Raw genomic sequence first — 15,495 nt, 5'->3', positions numbered from 1 at the left:
TACAGAAAATATCTGGTCGATGTAGATTTCTCCCTCAGTTAGAATTGTATCATTAAGTGTTTGCCATTATGTCTAAGTGAACAGTTGTACTGTAAGAGAGAGGGAAATACGCTGTTACCCAGTATTGTGCTGGATTACAGAATCAAGGTCGACTCAGAAGACACAGAGCAGCATTATCCCTTAATCCTGTGTTGTGGTTTCAAATAGCCTTTTTCACCTAATCTTCACTAGTAAAATGACAAACATGAATACGGAGGTAGGTGTTTAAACTTGCATTACCTGCAGTGTTCAGGTCAAAGGCTTATACTGACTTAAAGTGGCTCTATATTATATGAAAGAACAGATGATCATGTGCTTGGTGCTCATAACATTTTGTTACGCTGGTATTACAGAAGACTACCCAGCCTTCTGATGAAACTCCCTCAGGCTTGTGTTGGTTTAGAGGTGAAAATCTGGAATCTTCTCTTAGAAAATCTCACTCATGTCTTCTTTGAGGCAGACTCATTCCTTTATGCTACGTTGGACATTGACCAAGTTTCACTCATTCTATGATACATATTAAGAACTTATTTTGGATTTTGTGGATGTACAGTATTAATAAAACATCTCCTATATGAGATATTGCTCATTTCAGTGGTTTGTCCTTGTATGTATTTTTTTATTTATATTCAACCCTTATTTTACCAGGTAAGTTGACTGAGAACACATTCCCATTTGCAGCAACGACCTGGGGAATAGTTACAGGGGAATTAATGAGCCAACTGTAAGCTGGGGATGATTAGGTGACCATGATGGTATGATGGCCAGATTGAGAATTTAGGCAGGACACCAGGGTTAACACCCCTACTCTTACAGTAAGTGACATGGGGTCTTTAGTGACCACAGAGTCAGGACACCTGTTTAACTTCCCATCCGAAAGACAGCACCATGCACAAGGCAATGTCCCCAATCACTGCCCTGGGGCATTGGGATATTATTATTATTATTATATTTTTTTTGTCCAGAGGAAAAGGTGCCTCCTTCTGGCCCTCCAACACCATCTGGTATCCCATCCAGGGACTGACCAGGACCAACCCTGTTTAGAGGCAAGCTAGCAGTGGGATGCAGGCTGGTATGCTGCTGGTATGTACAGCATGAGATTTTCATACAGTACAGTCTGTCTCACCCTGCTCTGGGCTGGTGGAGCCCGAGGAAACTTAAAGGTGCTGTGAAAGACTAAAAGTGGGCCAGGCGCTGATGCCTCCTGTTGACCTACCTTGTTCGTGGGGTCCAGGTACAGAGTAGTGACAGGCCTCCTCCTCTGTGGACCACATTACTAATGTGTGAGGGTGCAGGAGGAGCACACCGTGTGATGAATCACTCCGCCACACCCATGGCATCCTCATATGTCAAGAGTAAAAGTGTTCATAGCTTGCTGGCTAAAAGTGCTCCCTCCGTCCGCCATGGAGAAACTCCAGCAAGGCACAACGGAAGGGGGAAGGCTAAGTGCTGTTTGCCTCCATAGCCTGAAGATCTCCCTCCATCTTAAAGAAAAATCTAGTCCTTCTAGTGGGTCACTGGATTTATAGAGTGCTGTAAACTTTCAAAAAATAACTTTCATGCTTGAGCAGAGTTATTTTTAACAAATGAGTGTAATATATACAGTGTGATCTGGACTGCCTCTTCTCAGTTACAGACAGAACATTAAACACTGTTAGTTTAAGCCTAAAACATTTTTCTTCTGAGGTTTTCTGTGCAGAGGATATTCACTGTTGTGTATCCAGAGAGAAGGGCTCTGTGAATTAAGACAGAAAATCAATAGTGCACTTTCTAATTTAAAAGCAATGATACACATTTAGTTTCACAAAGGAGCTCATTGAATTTTTTTTCCAAACAGAAATATATATTAAACCTGTGTACATCCTTGTTTGTTGCGCTTTGTTTTTTTCTCCCCTCAAGCGAGAAGGTTAACTATTTTAGTTTACATGCATGCCTCCCCCAGAGTTGATGTTGCTCTATAGTGGTGATGTGGGAGTGTGTAAGTTTGACGCTAGGTAATATATCACAAGCTCCAGGGGGTCTCCCTGGTATGCTCCTCAATAATGAAGTTCATTCGTTAACCTCCCCCTCAAAGGCTAAGTTTTTCAACAGCCACTGCTACTCATACTAGAGTCACCCACATAATCATGCTTTTTTCTCAGTCGGCTCCTCTACAGCACATGAAGAATAAGCAGGTCCATTACCAATCCCTCATGCCTGGTTCTGGGCATAATTATCACAGGGAAAATGACCTGCTCTATTTGGTTTGCCGTGGAGGGGGTGCAGAGGGATGCAGCGCCCCTAATCACCTACCCCTCTCTGTCCTGTTGGAGATGGAGAGGCTGGTTTTGGGGAGTCTTGCCAGTTCATTAGAATTCACAGGGTTCCACCTCCCCGCCTAGCCAGACTAAGCCTCTTGCACAGGCTGGGATGCCTCCTATAATCTCTCTCCCTCTCTCTCAAGCCTCATATGGCTTCCCCTCTATCCCCACAGACAGCTCTGCGCTAAAGACAGTCAGTACACATAGTTCAAATGTTATGTCCATTGATTTATTGGAGATGTATTTCCAAAACAATTGTCAGTGCTATCAAACATGCCTGCTTAGTTCTACGAAGGATTTCTGTCTGTTTTTCATGATCTCTATAAATATAGCCTAATGTGAATGTGCATTGAGCAGAGTTTGCATTCATTTGAAGCTCAACCAATTACATGAGTTCACTAGTACACTCCATTTTTTTGTATTCTAACGGCAACCTCTTTGTAATCCGTAATCAAATACTTTTCACTGTAAAAATGTATTGTCTTGACCCATTTTGATCAAATGAGGAGCCAATTCTATTGTTTCTTGTAAACACATTTATTGCCTCTTTGTCATAATTTTCTTATTGCAAAATAAGAAAAGCCCAAAGATAAAGGAATCGCCCTGTCATTCCAGTCTATTAAACCTAATGGAGCGATGACAACATCAACAACGTCAAACCACTACACACTAGCTGCTGGGGGGGCATCTGATGTTTTCAATTAGAGAAGTGTGTTTCTTATCAAATTGTTTACTACCAAATGTCTCTGTATTCCTTAATACCTGGAAGGGTCCTAATTTAATTTGGAGCTGACATGAACTACCCTGCACAACGTTATCTGTAGCTTGGGTAAGTGCATGTTAAAGGACCAAGGCAGCCATTTTTTAGCTCAATATAAAATCATTTCTGGGTAACAACTACCTAACTGTGATTGTTTAAAATTTAAATGGTAAAAAATAAACTAAAATTGCTTCTTAGCAAAGAGCAAATTCTCAAGCAAGAATTATGCTACTGTAGAACTGTCTGCGAGCATTGAGGTGAAAACTGAAAACTGGCTGTTATTGGCAGAGAGGTGTGGAACTCTCTTTCTTATTTGTCTTTTAACTAACTTACCACCTGGGGATGTCACCAGGCAGGACAAAACTCCATCCCACCAAAACAGACTGACATTTCAGACGTTCTTTTCAAACAGCTCTTACACTAAAAGGACATTTACATTAAATGTTAAATGGAACATTTCAAAGTAATATTCCAAGCTCATAGTGTGGAAAAATATACACTGAGTGTACAAAACATAGAGGACACCTTCCTAATATTGAGTTGCACCCCCCTTTTTGCCCTCAGAACAACCTCAATTTGTTGGGACATGGACTCTACAAGGGCGTCGAAAGCGTTCCACAGGGATGCTGACCGATGTTGACTCCAATGCTTCCCACAGTTGTGTCAAGTTGGCTGGACGTCCTTTGGGTGGTGGACCATTCTTTATACAGACAGGAAACTCTTGAGCGTGAAAAACCCAGCAACATTAGAGTTCTTGACACACTCAAACCGGTAGGAGTTCAGGTGGGCCTTTGTACTTTGAAAATGAGTGGTGCTCAATATTAATGACAAAAATCATGAGAATGGCTTACCAAGAAAAGCTTCCAAAAGGACTACTTTGAGGTAAAAAGGAGTTGGAGCACTCGACAATATAAGGCAGAGATGTATTTATTTTTGCTTACTTTAATCCATTGTACAGGGTGCGAACAGGTGACTGACGTTGACACTCAAACCAGTGTACCTGGCACCTACTACCATACCCCGTGCAAAGGAAAATTAATATTTTGTCTTGCCCATTCACCATCTGAATGGCACACATACACAATCCAAGTCTCAATTATCTCAAAGCTTAAAAATCTTTATTTAACATGTCTTCCGCTTCATCTATATTGATTGAAGTGGATTTAACAAGTGACATCAATAAGGGATCATAGCTTTCAACTGGATTCACCTGGTCATTGTGTCATGGAAAGGTGTTCCTAATGTTTTGTACACTCAGTGTGTAAAACACAGGAAAATCACATTTTTGGCTGTGCTGGCCATTTTAATATATATCTTGGTCTTTTGATATTTTCATTGTTTATATCCATTATGACGCACATCTTTTCAAGTCTACTGAACCCTCTTCTGTGGCATATGTCACAACTCTTCTCTTCTCATCCTTATTTAACACGTAGTGTAAACGCTTTGATGTCATTGACTTGTAAATATTAGAATGTATGATTGCTCTATCCAAGATTGGATGAGCTTGGACACAAAACAACGTTTTCTAGCTCTACTCTGTAAATGATGTTGGTTGTAGACCTAGTAGCAAAGGTTGGAGTCATGTTTTATTCAACCACATTATAGTAAATAGACTGTCGTGACTTTTATTGACTTTGTGTATACAGTTATTATGTCACTGATAGCTGTGGCATAGACGTAACCTAATGCACCTCCTCCTGTAGTTGTAGTAATGGTGGACCGGCTCATATATGTCTTTTTACTGAGGCTTTTGTCTTTCGTCTGTGTGGCCTTACTGCTCTATAAATATGTATGGGTTTGTGAGCTGGGCTGAGGCTGATGCTGGGCTGGCGTGGGGCTCCACATATGGAGAGCAGTCACTAATGGAGAGGCCACTGATCACACTGTCACTGTGTGTCAGTCAGTCAGCAGCCCACAACCCCCACTACCACCCACCACTCTCCACTACAGATGCCTCTCTGCCTGCCTCACTATACCGCACTGCACTCCTCTGCAGGCATGACAGCATACATGTATGTTTCTAAGCTCTCCACGCTCACATTTAAACCTCTTTAAATGCTCTGCTCCCCACCCCACCGAATGAAACCTCTTTTATTTTCCCTGAAATAGATATTCCCTTTGTTGTCAGTGTGATTTATTGAAGTCTTCCCCACAAGTGGAAGCCCCAGGAAATTGCCTGGAATGGCTCTAAATTGGTTTATGATTGTCTCGTATGGGTTGGTGCTGTTATGGTTTGATATTATGGCCTCCACTCCTTGGCGTTTATATTAAATCGACCTGTATTGTTTTCATTGGGTGTCTGTTAGACGTTGTTAATTCTACTTCAGCTGGGGGCTGGCAATACACACACACACATCGTCCATGTCACTGTACGGATTATTTGTTGTTGTATCTATCACTGATATGTGTCTTTTTCCTGGGATACAGAAGAGGGTGAGTGCTGAGTCCCCATGCACTCTATGATCTGTGGTCTGGAGAGCTGTGGCAGTGGTATGGTACCATAGGAGTTAATGTGGATCAGCTGCGTCCCAAGCCAGCCCAGCCCAGCCAGTGAGGGAAGGCGTGGGGTGCGGGATGTCTACTGACAGACTGCTAATGAGGCCATTATCGGCTCTGGTCCTCTCCTCTCCTCTGGGGCACCAGTAGAGGCTCCGCGTCTCCTCTCAATTGAATTCCATCCCACAGGGCTTGTTTACAATAAATACATTTGCTTGAATTAATCAGCGAGGAGCGCGAAACACTTGACTGGATCGGTGTTTATGCAGAGAGGCAGTGAGTATGGGCCCACTGCAGCCTGGCACAGCCCAGCTCTGCTCAGCTCTTGACTGCTCCTAACTACAGCTAGAACTGGTTGTCTGTGGACACACTGACACTGGCTCTGCACACACATCAGGGAGCCATTGATATTCCTTACCTCTCTGATTTTGGATAGGTTCAGTGAACACTTATGCAAGAAAGGATGGGTACCAGTCCATCTTGAGGTGGAACTGAATAGAGATCAAAGAGTTACATCACCTGGGATATTTGTTGATCAAAACCCAGGAGGATATCCAATGTCATAATGTGTGGAGGTGGTATAACACACACACAACAGACAATTTAAACCAATGACAGCAGAGTAACGTTGCACAGTTCACAGATTACAATCATATTATTGATCTTACATTATATCATCACATTCATAAAAATACATTTGTTTTGTGATTTAGTCAATGTCAGTGATTTAGTCAATGAGTTCAGCAACACCTCAGTATTGGCATACTGTTATTGTGAATGGGTTGTAGTCAGGGGAATGTTCCATCATTGTGTAAGGCAGCAGCTGTGCTCAGAGACACCAGGTATTTCCTGATTGCAGCTGGTCCAGAATGCCTGTACTTCTCACTGTGCCCAGGATAAAGTAACTTTATCCAGAGGCGACCTTTATTGAGACCGATTATTACAGTATACAATCACAAACGATCATGTTTCTAAACTCAGCAAAAAAAGAAACGTCCTCTCACTGTCAACTGCGTTTATTTTCAGCAAACTTAACGTGTCAATTTTTGTATGAACGTAACAAGATTCAACAACTGATACATAAACTGAAAAAGTTCCACAGACATGTGTCACGAGATACTAGGAGTGGTGGGTGGAATCAGGCACAGAGAGCAGGGTTCAGTAGAGTGTCAATTTATTCAACACACAGGGCGCATACAATTGACCAGCCCAAAACACAGGACCAAAATAGTCCGGAGAATACATACACGAAAAACCACCATACAACAGAGTAACAAAAACAATCCCGCACAAAACAAGGGCGGGACAACCTACTACATATAAGGACGCTAATTAAACTAAAATACACACAGGTGAAACTAATAAGACAAAACCAACAGACAAACGAAAAAGGGATCGGTAGTGGCTAGTAGGACGGTGACGACGACCGCCGAGCACCGCCCGAACAGGCAGGGGAGCCAACTTCGGCAGAAGTCGTGACAACATGTGACTAACAGAAATTGAATAATTTGTCCCTGAACCAAGGGGGGTCAAAATCAAAAGTAACACTCAGTATCTTGTGTGGCCACCAGCTACATTAAGTACTGCAGTGCATCTCCTCCTCATGGACTGCACCAGATTTGCCAATTCTTGCTGTGAGATGTTACCCTACTCTTCCACCAAGGCACCTGCAAGTTCCCGGACATTTCTGGGGGGAATGGCCCTAGCCCTCACCCTCCGATCCAACAAGTCCCAGAGTCAGTAGAATGGCCTCTTTAGTGTCATAAGTTTTCATAACTGTGTCCTTAATTGCCTAACATCTGTAAGCTGTTAGTGTCTTAACGACCGTTCCACAGGTGCATGTTAAATAATTGTTTCTGGTTCATTGAACAAGCATGGGAAACAGTGTTTAAACCCTTTACATTGGAGATCTGTGATGTTATTTGTATTTTTACGAATTATCTTTGAAAGACGTGGTCCTGAAAAAGGGACGTATTTTTTTTTGCTGAGTTTATATGTCACTCTCAGGATGCATTGTGGCTTGTATGTCATGTCTGTCCTGATGCTTTCACACAATGTCCTCAACCAAGGTTTTACAAAACTCATACATATTCACATACAGTGAACATACACCCGCCACAGACACAATCCACACAAACAAACTCAAGCAGTTGCATGCGCTAGCCCCTCTATCCATTCCACTCTCTCTTTCACACACAGACACTGTAGTGTAGATGTTCCTTTCATTTAAGCTAAACTGTTGTTATCTGCAGTCATCTGAACAATTGGGAAGAGAGTGCAGAGCAGAGTGCAGAGCCGAGTGCAGCCAGGAGAGAGTGGGTGTGTGTGAGGTCACAGTGGGGCCCGGTCGCCCAGGGGCCAAAGCCATGCGGTTTTATAAACAAGGAACTCACAGCAACAGCAGTGAGATGGCCCATGGTTTAAGACTGACTGATACTGTAGCAAGTAGCAGCACATGGCTATGGCAACCACACCACATTCTTGTCTGTGCTGAAAGTGACAGTTTAACCTGGCCCTGCGTGGGCCAGCAGACTGTCTCATGTAGAGAGCTTGTGGTTAGAAACCCAGCATGAGAAACAAACACTAGGTTTCAGTGTGACAGAGGATTGAAATGTGTTTACCACCACATTGTTTTCACTCGTTTGTAACCATGACACGCTTCGTTTGAGGATATCTGCATCTGAATGATGTTTTATGCAGTGACAGTCCGGTTCTGACATTACATGAGAGAATGTGTTAATTGTGCCTCTAATGGATCATGTAGAGGTTGTAATGAAACACGTTCATTTGCTAGATTTATGGCGTTTTGGGCAGGAGTTTAATTTGCATACTTGATGTATCATAGGTAGACGTATACACATGGTGGAATATGGTAGCCTGATGACATCCGCTGCTCTGTCGTTCGCTACATACTTTAGTCTGAGACTGTCATCATTGAAGTTGTTTGTGGTGACGAGGTGCACAAGGGGCATTGTACCAAACAAAGTCATCAGCGATTGGATCGTCTCAAACCAATCAGAGTATCAAAGCCAATGAAGAATTTTCAAACCTCTGCTTTACCCACGTGTGTTCTGGCTCAGGCCCATTCCATCGGTTTCTTGACCAATCGGACGGCCCCGAATATGTTTGCATTCGGTGAAGGGATTGGGGAGATCCAGACTCATTGCGGAGAAGAAACTAACGTCAGTGGGTGTGGTGTAGCGTTTGGCCAGATCAAGCGGTCTGCGTAGTCAGGCAAGTAAATATGGAACATTATGTTTGCCAAATCAATGTTTGATACTAATGTCAAAATCAACGTTGACTGGACATGTCAAAAATAGCAAATTCATTTGGTAAAACTGAATAATTCTAAACGTTTAACATGAAAATATGTCTGAAAGATACTGCCATGAAATAAATAATGCAATGAAATATTTTGCATTTCGAGAGCTTGGGACAAAAAGGTTTTATCAGCAAAAAAGATTATTCTGAGATAATTGGCTTTACATTTGTGAACTCTCATTGGTTTGAATGGTGTCAGCAATTTTATTATTGTATTCTTTTGAACTTAACAACATGAATTGGGGTATTTAGAGTACTATATACAGTAGGTAGAGAACATTGAACAAAAATATAGATAGAACCTTATAGTCCCAAGCTTTTGATTTATCTTGAGAAGGGATGATATGAACACCAGCTTATTTATGGACATTCTAAATGAAACCCGGTTATTGGCCAGAGCCGGATTGCACTAAAACCAGAATATTGTATCAGAAAGTGCCAGCTGGTAAGGGGTCTGAACAGATTATCATATGAGGGAGGGAGGGAGGGAGGGATGAAGAGAGAGGAGTGAGGGAGAGAGCGAGGAGTGAGTGAGAGAGGGAGAGAGAACGAGAGGGAGGGTGGTAGAAAACGATACAGAAACTCATCCGCCAGTCACTGTGGGGTGGAGGGGATCAGCCAAACCCTTTCGTCACTATCTCTCCTTCCTCACCTGCCAGAGCCTGTGTGTGTGAGCCTAGGGAGAGGGGGAGAGGAGGAGAGAGGTGTGTGAGTCCTGTGGAGAGGTCAGGGGAAGGGGCTGAACCTCCACTCGTTTGTCTGGGCTCTGGAATGCTCCACCGCTGCTCTGGAGGCAGACATCTGGAGGCAGACTGAGTAGTAATATCTATCTACACACTCAGAGAGGAGAGGAAGAGACTGCTTCTGCTATCACTGAGCCACGGGGAATTAGACAGCCTCTCTCTATATTCTCTCACTTTTTCTCTCTGTTTCTACATTATCTCCTTCCCTCATTCTCTTATTGAACCTATTAATCTACATCTTCCCCTTTCCCTCTATTCCAGTCTCTCTTTCTCCTTCTGTTTTCCTATTTTCTTTACATTATGAAAGCAGAGGAAAAGGGAATTGAAAAAATGTCTGGCAGAGCTACTGTTATGACTTTATCCTGGCACTAAAAGATAAGCAAGACAAGATAGTAAGAGTGTGCTGTGCCTATCGAGTCCTCAGACAAGCCTCAGTACTGCAATCAGTGGGAAAGGGGCCAGGTTCCCTGCCTGAGCTGTCAGCGCCCCCACTGGCTGCCTGCTGTGCCAATCAAAGGCAGGGGGCGGGGAGCAGGCAGACATTAGCGCTGATGTCACAGTCACATGGATTCTCGTGTGGTCATGCTCGGAGGCAGAGAGACAGAGCTGTGCTGGCCAGCTGCTGCTGAGACAGCAGTGGAGGGCTTTGAGCTGGTGATAGTGCTCTCTTATGGACTCGGAGCTTAATGATGTATTTTGTGATTTCAGCTATGAAAGGTAAGAGCAGAATGCATGCATGCTGTTTCCACGGTGCAATAGGCAGCCAGAGTAACACATAGGGAAGTGAAGCTTCTCTCTATTCACTGCCTGCCAACTCAATTTCAGCCGCTTGTAAGAAAAGAGTGTAAGAGAGTGGGAGGGAGAGAGAGAGAGAGAGAGAGGGAGAGAGAGAGGGAGGGAGAGAGAGAGAGAAAGCGAGGTAGAGAGTTACTGCCTCTGAATGTGTTTATTACCAGGGAATTAAGCTGTTGAAATATATATTTTCCTCCAGGAGCAGCTATTTTTTATTTCCTATTCTGGAAGGAAATTAAGTTTGAAATTCTAAACGGATGATAAGACATGTGTAATGGGATGTTTGGATGTTTCTCTAAAGTGAATGGGATTGTTACTCTCTGTGCTGGTGTGTGTGTGTTTAAGAAATAACAGCCAGTGTGCTCATACTGATCTCTGTTTGATGTGAAATACAGCCCTCAAGCTCTTGAAACAGTTTCAAGTTTTTGGGGGGTAGACATAGGGGAGTGGACGAGGTGAAAGGAGAGGAAGTCCTGGGGTGGCGAGGGAGGCAGGACGAGGGGGTTCAGGTGTTTCTGTCGCAGTTCCTTCTCCTTGGCTCTTAATCTGGTTGTTCTAGTCCAGAGGATGTGTCTGTCTGTTCGGAGGGTTGAATTGCGTGGTAGACTGGCAGTGTTGAATGTGGGTCTCAGACAAGGTGACAAGGCACTGGCTGGCCCCACTGGCAGACTGGGATTCTTTGAGTTTATACTGGTGTGTGCCTGTGAGTTGTGTTCCACTGACCTATTTGTTGGGTAGTAGGGTATACATGCATGGCCATGGGAGCAAGGCTGGGTTTTCCTCCCAGTCTCAGTGTCATGATCCTGCATGCATAATCCCAGTCATCCCCCTCCCCACCCCCTATCATACACACACACACACACACACACACACACACACACACACTCTTTCTTGCATTTACACACATGCATACCCCCCCACCCCCACACACAGAAAATAGTCACATGAAGCACAGGCAGCTGTCACTGTGTATTAGATGGGAAGTTGCAGGAAAGGAAAACAGCAATTGGATCCTAACATTAGTAGTGCTTCTGATGCCTCTGTTCTTTGCCCTTCTGACTCACTGTCTGCATTGCTATGTCCTTACCACTCAGTGCATATCTAATACATACAGCGTGTGGAAACATATTTGTGCATTTTCCACCACGTTCTTATTTCATATTTATAGACATGAATACATTTAGATGATGTACAATACACTGAGACTTGAGAATTCTGAGAATATGATCTTGACCACTTCTGTACAGGGAGGGAGAATTGTGTGACAATTATTTGAATATGCACTTGATCACAATTTGTGAGAATCTTGTGATAAAGTGAGATTACATAGTTGACAGCGATGTGTGAGAATTGTTGGAAGTTATGGGAGAGTGACATGTGACCCTGAGGCAATTATGAAAAATCAGCACTCTGACCCAATGCCCTTTTTTATAGACTTTTATCTTGAGTATAGAAAATGGGGAAATGTGTATTTATTTATGGGTGTGACTGTCCAAAATCCAATCTATTTTTTTCCCTTTTCTGTTTTTAGATGCAACTTCTGTTATTATTCAAGACGTATTTATTACTGTATAAAGGCAGGTTGGCATTGAGTCAATATGTATGTATTACTTTATAAGGGCAGGCCTGCATTGAGTCAATATGTATGTATTACTTTATAAGGGCAGGTCTGTATTGAGTCAATATGTATGTATTACTTTATAAGGGCAGGTCTGCATTGAGTCAATATGTATGTATTACTTTATAAGGGCAGGTCTGTATTGAGTCAATATGTATGTATTACTGTATAAAGGCAGGTCTGCATTGAGTCAATATGTATGTATTACTTTATAAGGGCAGGTCTGTATTGAGTCAATATGTATGTATTACTTTATAAGGGCAGGTCGGCATTGAGTCAATATGTATGTATTACTTTATAAGGGCAGGTCTGTATTGAGTCAATATGTATGTATTACTTTATAAGGGCAGGTCTGTATTGAGTCAATATGTATGTATTACTTTATAAGGGCAGGTCGGCATTGAGTCAATATGTATGTATTACTTTATAAGGGCAGGTCTGTATTGAGTCAATATGTATGTATTACTTTATAAGGGCAGGTCTGTATTGAGTCAATATGTATGTATTACTTTATAAGGGCAGGTCTGTATTGAGTCAATATGTATGTATTACTTTATAAGGGCAGGTCTGTATTGAGTCAATATGTATTTATTACTTTTTAAGGGCAGGTCTGCATTGAGTCAATGTGTATTTATTACTTTTTAAGGGCAGGCCTGCATTGAGTCAATATGTTTTTATTACTTTATAAGGGCAGGTCGGCATTGAGTCAATGTGTATGTATTACTTCAAAACGGCAGGTCAAAAATGAATCCATACACCAATAGTGTCATTATTCAGTTCAATTTATCTCATCACAATACATAAATGAGCTGGAATAGATTTTTCGAGAATTTGAAGCCTTTCCAAACAGATAAGATAGAGGAGTTGTTTATTGACATTTGTTATACAAGAGATGAATGTTTTAAACGTCGCTACCTTCCAACAGAGATATGGTCATGGTCTCTCTCTCTCTCTCTCGCTTTCTCTCTCTCTCTTTCACTCTCTCTCTCTCTCTCTGTATCTCTCTCTCTCTCTCTCTCTCTGTCTCTCTCTCTCCAGACTCACAACGACACCACTGCCTCTCAAGTACCTAATTACCTGTAATGGAAACATCCCTCTCATTACCCCATGCAAATTAGCTAGCCTACTCAACACAATTAAGATGAAAATTCCAAATATTAATTACATAATTAAAGAAAGACGTTTGATGTACCAAAAGACAGAAAGAAATAAGTGTATTTCATCTACATTAAAATTAACCCTTCATCAAGAGCATTAATGTAGAGGGACGTAGCAGTGCTTTTTGAAACCACTCCAAACGGATCGTTCCAATACCAAGCTGTTGTGTTGCATACAGGCAGCGCATAACTATGTGATTTACCACAAGTGTCTACTAGATTGTAAATAATGTTCAGGGGATGGAGACAACATACAGCTAAATTCCATGTGATGGGTGGTTTAAGGGTACGTTAACAAGGCAGTAAATATTTGCTGTAGGTTTGGTGCTCTTTGTCTCTTCCTATCAGCAAGCGGGTGAAGTGCTCTTGACTAGCGCCTGCGTGCTGCAAGGCTTCCCACATCACAGCAGAGGTTAACAAGATTGGCTATTATCCAGTTAGGGACTGAGGACACTGAAAGCCAGGCAAATAAGAGTTACCAGGTAAGGATGTTTGTTACAAGATCCCATTTTGTATTCATATCAGATCAACAAAAATGAACATAATTTCGTCTTAAAATCAAAATAAGAATTTTCGCATAATTTTGTATCTTATTCTATTGAATTGCCCATTTGTTTATGCAAATATTTTTGTTCGATTTCGTATTCTCATAGCCCATCCAACCATCCATTATTACTAATGCTAACAGCCGTTTCTTTGACAGAGATGTGGTGTGTTTTGGAGCCATGTATGCTCAGATCTCTCCCTGCACAGTGTCTTTGTTAAGGAAGCAGAGTGGCATTTCCACAGGTTATTAGTGTGTGAGTTGTGGCGCTGTCTGGAGCGTGCTTTGTGACACGTCCTGGCTGCGTGTAGACGGACTGGTTAATGAAATATTGACTGCCCATTGAGAGCATGGATTTTTGATTTAGCTCCAGAGAGGCTCCGGGGACAGGGACGTGTAGTCTGGAGTGAGAGAGGAGACTGCAAGAAGGAGACTGAGCCTGACACAGCCAGGGCAGAACCCAGCACCGATGCTCCTACCCTGTACCCTGTACCCTGCCTTCTATGGCTGTGGCTATGGCTATACTGTGCATTGATATGCCCAGGCCTCCACCCTAGCACTTGCGGATGCCTGACAGCTTGGCAAAGCAACTGGGTGCCAGTCACACTCACTGACTTGAGGTTGTATCGGATCACACTCTCCTGTCTTAGTTGTGGCTCATTTCCTGCTTTTTCTGTTTTTAAGTGCACACTCATATGGATGCTTTGAAGTGTCTTCCCATCCTACAGCATTTATTAGTGCCTACTGTACAATAGTGCTACAATACTCCCTCCTTCAGCATACCTCATAACACACTCAGCACAGGTCCACCAGGTCCTGCTGCCACGACCAAATCACTCCACTGCAACATTGAAATATGGAGGAGAAATGTATTATTTTACACAGGAATGTAGATGAACAATTGTTTTTCATCTTTGAGAGATAAAGGCAGAGATAGGTAGGGAAATACGGAGAGAGAGGGACAGATAGAGAGGGAGGGAGGAAGGGAGAGAGATTAGAGGAGTGTATTGAGAGTACCCAATGGATTGTGCACTAAGAGTAGAGAGGGGATTATCATGCTGTTACTGTCAGTCTTCAAAGGGCCTTTGGAAAGGGACAGCTTTGTATGCAGCATCAGTGTTTATCTGTGGTCTCAGTATCCCTTGCCCTATTGTCTGGCTGTGCATTACACTATTTCCATGATATGCCTACACTTTCACAATGGATATAATTTCAACACAATGTAATTTTATGTTCTATACGTTATCGATCTGATATTTTATCCATGGTGTGTTTCTCTGTGCATCTTTGCTGGCACTCTCCTGCACCTGCAGTGCCCTCCCAAGCTCTTTCTGCCGGGGCCAAGAAGTTAACAGCGGTTTAGCGGATTGAAGAAGGGAAAGGTTTTCTGAGTACTTTTATTCTGTGCGTGTCTTGTTGCATTGCCTTTTTTCTCCGCAGGTCTCTCGAGGGCTGTCCACTGGCCTTTTGAAGTAGCATCAAAGAGGAAATGGGGGGGGGGGGGGGGGCATTATTGATTTTGCGTTTTGTCTGACTCAAATGCTGAGGAATAAAGACACATAAGGAGAGAGGTGTTGGCATCGGCGGTGCTCTGAGAGAGAGGGGGAGGGAGATGGAGAGTTGAGGGAATGATAGAGACGTATAGCTAAGGAACTCCAGACAGTTAATGCATCTCTCCCCAGAGCCTCCTGCTCTGTTCAGTCTGGCTGTTTCTCCTGGTAG

At 42.8% G+C, this 15,495-nt stretch overlaps 1 protein-coding gene across 2 annotated transcripts in view; it reads left to right on the top strand.

Annotated features, from left to right (window-relative positions):
* LOC110520931 (nuclear receptor ROR-alpha A) overlaps nt 1-15,495 on the top strand; it is a 268,572-nt gene that overhangs the window by 197,427 nt on the left and 55,650 nt on the right. The window contains exon 1 of one of the 2 annotated variants that reach the window (XM_021598368.3): nt 9,519-10,379. The exons of the other annotated variant lie outside the window; for it this stretch is intronic. Coding sequence (XP_021454043.1) covers nt 10,349-10,379 — 31 coding nt within the window. The 5' untranslated portion in view covers nt 9,519-10,348. Of the gene's footprint in view, nt 1-9,518; nt 10,380-15,495 lie in introns of those variants that run through there. 2 annotated transcript variants of the gene reach the window in all.

The sequence above is a fragment of the Oncorhynchus mykiss genome, chromosome 1, assembly GCF_057628025.1.
Source record: "Oncorhynchus mykiss isolate SJ-2025 chromosome 1, ASM5762802v1, whole genome shotgun sequence".
NCBI lineage: Eukaryota > Metazoa > Chordata > Actinopteri > Salmoniformes > Salmonidae > Oncorhynchus > Oncorhynchus mykiss.
This window is presented reverse-complemented; position numbering and strand designations above follow the sequence as displayed.